General features: G+C 43.4%; 1 protein-coding gene across 1 annotated transcript in view; it reads left to right on the top strand.

The window, feature by feature from the left end:
- The window catches only part of NUDT3 (nudix hydrolase 3), a 67,725-nt gene extending 61,497 nt beyond the window's left edge, over window positions 1–6,228 (top strand). Inside the window, exon 5 of the mRNA XM_015423972.1 lies at window positions 4,802–6,228. Coding sequence (XP_015279458.1) covers window positions 4,802–4,974 — 173 coding nt within the window. The 3' untranslated portion in view covers window positions 4,975–6,228. The remainder of the gene's footprint in view (window positions 1–4,801) is intronic.
- Window positions 6,229–6,445: the final 217 nt, after the last annotated feature.

Genomic DNA, 6,445 nt, shown 5'->3' with positions numbered 1-6,445 from the left:
GTCCAAAATCACCAAGTCAGCTTCCACTGCAAGATGGGGATCTGAACCTGGGTCTCGCAGACCCTAATCTGAAGCTCTAACTGATGCACCGCACTGGCTTTCATAGGGTGGCTGGTGATGAACAGTAGCAAGCAGCTGGGCCTAATTGAGTCATGCAAATCAGGTGGTATCAAGTCACCCAGAGGGTGCTGCTTAGGGATGCCAGCCTCCAGGTAGGACCTGGGGATGCCTGGAATTACTGCTCATCTCCAGACTACAGAGATAACGTCCCATTGAGAAAATGGGTGCTTTGGAGGGTGGACTCTGTGACATTGTACGCCACTGAGGTCCCTGTCCTCCCCAGGCTCCACCCGCAAATCTCCAGGAGTTTCCCAGCCTGGATCTGGCAACCTTATCCACAATCCCCTGCTGGTGGCCGAGGGGGAGCTGGCGATCCTAAACTCCTGCCAGGCCTAGGGTTGCCAACCTCTAAGTGGTGCCTGGAGGACACCCCCCTCCCCCAGAATTACGACTGAACTCAAGACAGCAGAGATCTGTCTTCCAGGAGAAAATGGCTGCTTTGGAGGGTGGACTCTGTGGCATTATACCCAGCTGAGGCCTCTCCCTTCCCCAAACCCAGCCATCCTTACAGTCCACCTCAAAACCTCTAGGGATTCCCCAGGCTGGCACTGGCAGCCCTTGTCAGGCCAGGCCCCAAGGCTCCCTCCCTCCCTCAGAGGCCAAAAGAGGCCAGGAAAGGGCCCTTCCCCCACCCTTTTACTGACAGAGCCAGTTAAAAGCCTCCCCACTGCTCCGAACGTTCTAATCTCTCTCACACCGTTGATGCCTGGAGTTAGATCCCTGCAGAGGTCAGTTCAAAAGGTATTGGGGGAAATTCAACCCTCCCTGAAGGGATTTTTTTACTTCTTGGATTTTTCTGCAGACACAGGAAGTCTACTGACTATGTAGGAAAAGCTGTTGGGGGAGAGTGAGCCCTCTGTTGGCAGAAATAAGTATCTGTACAACCTGTACAACCCGCCCGCTGCTGTCCTGTCCTGAATGTTTCAATCACTATAAAAGAGTGCACGAAATATGTATTCATATTGTCTTCCAGATCTTACTCCTTTTTTTATATTTAAGTTTCTCACAGTGCAATCCTGTGCAGAATCGCTCCAGTCAAAGCCCATCGAAATCAGTGGATTTAGACTGGAGTAGCTCTGCATAGGATTGCATTGTTAAATTCTTATTCTAGGATAAAAAGTAAATCTATAGTTTAAGATAAGAGTTGAGACTCATGCTCCAGAAGCATGGAAATTGTAACAAGGTTTTTACTTTAACACATACTTTATAAGCAGTACAGATTTTATTTATTTATTTATTTATTTATTTATTTATTGTCTGCCTTTCTCACTGAGATTAAACAAAGATTACAGGATATAAACAGTGATATTTCACTTATGTCCTAGGTTGGTATCTTATGTACCAATGTTGTGCCTTGGCCTTATAGTAGCTAGTGGATTGGTTAGTTACTGATGTTTTAATTTGATTTTACCATATGTTGTTGTTGTTTGTTATATCCAAGTGTTGTGAGCTGCCCTGAGCCCTTCTCAGGATAGGGCGGGGTACAAACCCAATAAAATAAAATAAATGTTTGCTTTTACTGTAAGCCATACCAAAATTATATATACACATACAAGTGTAACCATAACTAAATACAATTATTAGCTAGTAGGTTAGAGCAGGGAGGGTTGATAGCTTTGAATGTATAGCCCTTTGAGGGAGCCGTGCGTGCTACTGGGGTAGAGATCTGAGGCTAAGACAAACTGCTATGTGCACGATTTCAATAGGGAACCTTCTTTGAAAGCACACACCACACACAATCTGGAATCTTGTATTCTAACCTAGTCCTGGCTCTGTTGTTTACTAAATCTCTCCTTTTACTGCTTTTACTGCACTAGCACAGAGAGTGTTTATGGTTTTCCCAGCATCTCAGGGTATTCGCTAATAAATGAGTCATGGAACTACTTAAGTAATATGAATGAAAAGTCACCACATAAACTCATCTTTTCAGACCTTATCTAGTTACACTGGAACTTCCTACATTGGTAGACCAGGCATCTAATACAGTACTAACAACTATGAGGCTGCAAGGAGTTGAGTGCTGGGGCTGCAACATGCCCTACCCACTCCCAGGAAGGGGCAGTCTTAGTGATTTTGGGGCCCTAAGCAAACTTGAAGGTGGGCCCCCAGAATCACTAAGACCACACATCTCTCATGCACACAGTTGTGCCAATCACAAAAACACTTCCTGTCTGTCTTGAAGCAGTTATTAAAGTGGAACAAAACTCATAACATAACAACATAAGAGACGCCAATGTTGGATCAGGTCAAAGGCCCATCCAGTCCAACACTGTGTCACACAGTGGCCAGAAATACCAGGTGCCATCAGGAGGTCCACCAGTGGGGCCAGGACATTAGAAGCCCTCCCACTGTTGACCCCCTCCCCCAAGCACCAAGAAGACAGAGCATCACTTGCCCCAGAGTCCCTATCTATACCTTTTGGCTAATAGCCACTGATGGACCTCTGCTCCATATGCTTATCTAATTCCCTTTTGAAGCTGTCCATGCTTGTAGCTGCCACCACTACCTGTGGCACATAACAAAATTGCACATAACCATGATATGCAGCACTAGATGAAAAAGATTAAAAAAAATAAGGCAGCTGAGGTGAAGCATGGGAGGGGAACAGCTTTGAAATCAAAATAGCTATGTCTCAAATATGAGGGACTGCAATTCCCTAAATCTGAAACACCTGGAGATTCAGACTTTCCACTACTGCCTCTATAGAAAAACAGTATAGAAACACCTCAGCTTTCCTAGGAACTATTGGATGGTAGCTCTTTGACATGTATTTACTACAATACTACTGCCACAGTCTAACAGGCTGGAGCCTTTCTTGACATTTCAGGGTGTTGCTTGTTGCTTCCTATATACTAAGTTCCTTAGGATTGCAGTAGCCAAGATATACTATGCAACATACACAGGAAAAAGGGTGTTTAGACTTGAGATGGTAAATTTGTGTCTCGGTCTTCTGTACAAAATGCCCTGCAGACAGAAAATTCCTTGCTGTCTAGTTTTCTGTATGGATTTTTAAAATGGAGGAACACTCGGTTAAAAGAGCTCTCACTAGCAGTTTGAAATGTCATGGACCAGATACAGGTTTTACTACCTCAGTGAGAACTAGGCTTGTTGTTGTAACATTTAAAATATACACTGGGTTGTCAAAAACTAAACAAAGAGCAGAACTTGATGCCAACCTGAATTTTGATGCCTAAACTATGTGTGTCTTTTGTACAAACGTGTAGCCCTCCCCAGCCAATCCTCCATACCAAATTTTATATTGATACCACAGTTCAATTTCACAAAGAATAGAATGTTTGTAGTTTTGGCAGTGAATGCCTCATGCCTTAGTATAGAGCCGCTTTCACAGCTCTTTAATCTGAAGGTCTTTATTTAAAATTTTGGTATCTGATATATGAGTGCCTAGTTTCTACTGGATGTTTGTCAAAACGGATAAGCAATTATGACTAAGAATCATGTGTATTATAAAAGGGGCATTGTCTTGGAGCCTAAACAGCACAAGCATAGTCATGCTGGTGGTGGTGGAAACTGCTGTCAAGTCACAGCTGGCTTATGGCAACCCCATAGGGTTTTCAAGGCAAGAGACATTCAGAGGTGGTTTGCCATTGCCTGCCTCTGTGTCATAACCCTGGTATTCCTTGGTGATCTCCCATCCAAATATTCCTTGGTAATCTCCCATCCAGGCTGACTCTGCTCAGCTTTTGAGATTTGACAAGATTGGGTAGCGTGGGCTATCCAGGTCAGGAGGAAGGAAGATTCCCTGCCCCACACCACTGCATCCTTTTTGCCCACTGAAATCACGTTCCTTTGGACCAGTGGACCCAAACAAACAGAATGGGAGGCAAGCTGGGAGTCTGCAGCAGGAGTGGGGGAGGGGATAGGCAAAGATCACCCTTTCTCTACAAACAGAAAAGCAGTCGCATCAGGGGAGCTGATGTTTTTCAGGAACTGGCAATTGTGCTGTACTCCATCTGAAAGTTCAAGGAAGAAAGCTGACTGGCTACTTTCCATTTGGTTTGGTGTAATGGTTAGGAGCGCGGACTCTGATCTGGGAATACCGGGTTTGAGTCCCCACTCCTCCACATGCAGCTGCTGGTGTGACCTTGAGTCAGTTACAAGTTCTTTCAGAGCTGTTCTCTCAGGAGCAGTCCTCAAAAGAGCTCTCTCAGCCCCACCTACCTCACAGGGTGCCTGTTGTGGGGAGGGGAAGGGAAAGGAGATTGTAAGCCACTCTGAGACTCCTTCAGGTAAGTGAAGGGCGGGGTATAAATCCAATCTCTTCTTCTCTTCTTCTTCCATTTGTCTTAGGTGTCCTTACAAAACACATTCCTTCTCACACATTCTTTCTCTGTTCTTGTAAATGTTACAAATAAGCTCTTTGATTTTTTTAAAAAATGTTGGACCTGGAAAGAACTCTTCATACTAAAATTTGCTTTTGTAAAGATATACCTGTATTGAGAAAAACTGGACCATTATGTATTTTAAATTTTGAAGAGAAGAACCTTGAATCAGTCAAACATTTCATGGCAACTGTTACTGAGTTACAAGTCAGCTGTTTCAGTACAGCTGTTTTTGACACAGACATACAATTTGCCTGTAGAAATTCTGAATGGAAACAATTGTAAAATCTTCAGTTATTTTGCTGTATCACTAACTTTTACCCCTTCTTTTTTACCTGCAGGAAGGAAAAGGGAATGGTTTAAGATAGATGATGCCATAAAAGTTCTGCAGTATCACAAACCTGTGCAGGCCTCATACTTTGAAACCTTGAGGCAAGGCTGTTTGGCAAATAACGGCACTCCTGTTGTGACCGCATCATTCTCAAAAGAGAGCACTATGTCTGATATCAGATGACTGAGGATGTCTGTATAAGAAAAACAGATTTTGAAAAGTAGACTGGAACTTGGATTTCCCTTACTCCTTCCCTCTTCTCACCTCTTTCACATGCTTCCTCTGTCAAACAAGACATGTGCAGCAGCCTTTGGCAGAGCAAATGTTTGAGTATTGCATTCTAGTGGAAAGTGGGGTTTTCTTGCTTTTTCTTGGATATGTATTTTGTAAAACACATCTTGTGCATGAAGTGCCCCTTCCCTATTAACAAAAATTTAACAGCCTGGGCAAGGCTGTTAGCTTTCCCTCCGCCTTGTCTTCTGATATGTTCTCTGTGTGTTTTCCCAGCCATGACCAGACCTTTTATCTTTTCAGTTAAAAGAAGGCTGCAAATGTGAGATTGGTTCTTTAAGTCTTAGACTTTGTACAGTAAGGTGCTGTTGAGATCCGTTTGGTCACTTTCTCAGTGCATGTGTGTAAACTTTTTTTAGATGGAGAAACCTAACACTTTGATTTTTGCAGAATTTTTTTTTTTTAAACATGGGCTTCTTCTAAAAAGAAGGGCTTCATAATCTTGTTTGCCTTGTTTTTTGGAAAGAAACTTTTTTTGTGATAGTGCTAGTGACTGGGCCAGTTTGACTCCCTGCCACCTACTCCCTGAATCAAATTTATTACTTTGACCTTTAGAGGAGAAGGCCAAGTTATAATCACTTGCAAGACATCCCTGGTGCTCTGTTCTTTCTACAGTTTCAACCAATATGTCATCTTTAACATCGGACACAAGGAATTGGTCACTATCAAAAGCGTATGGCCTCAGAAACTAAATGAATTCCAGCCTCAGTAAATAGGAATCAGGGATGCAAAATGAGTTTAAAAACTAGTGAACTGGAGCATCAAGCATCAATGCTTTCTGCTGGTCTGGAGTTCTTTCCCTTCCTGCTGCATACTGCTGATGTCTCTTCCTGTCCACATGCCTTACACTGTACTGAACTGGATATTGTAATTTGTGCTAAAGCATTGGATTGTACTTTCTGAGTGTCATTGCATGGACCTTGATGAGATGGTCACAGGGTGTCCCTGAAAAGAAGTCTCAAGGGAAAACTTCAGGTGTTCAGTCTCCTTTATCTTATAGCATTGAAGCACTTGTTATTGCACCATGGAGCATGCTCAGAATGGTGAAGTTTTACCCCACAGTGGCAAAGGTACAAATGGCTCCCAAGCAGAAATGCTGGTGTGGGAGAACTGTCATTTAATAGGATAGTTAACCCGATGCATTGGCACATGTCACATTTTTGTTTCTATTGATGTATGTTTCATGCTGTCTTGATTTGCCAACAGTGTTGTCTAGTTGGGAGACTTTGGAAAAGGTTGGGGGAGGGAGTTGGGTGGGCGGGCTGGGGAAGGTTAGGGTGGGGCATTAGTTAATCCCTGGCTTGGGACAGGACCTAGTTGCTATATTTGGTGACTTCTTCTTTGTCAGTATAGCCAAGATGTG

This window comes from Gekko japonicus, unplaced genomic scaffold (genome assembly GCF_001447785.1).
Source record: "Gekko japonicus isolate JY-2015 unplaced genomic scaffold, Gekko_japonicus_V1.1 scaffold370, whole genome shotgun sequence".
NCBI classification, from domain to species: Eukaryota; Metazoa; Chordata; class Lepidosauria; order Squamata; family Gekkonidae; genus Gekko; species Gekko japonicus.
This window is presented reverse-complemented; position numbering and strand designations above follow the sequence as displayed.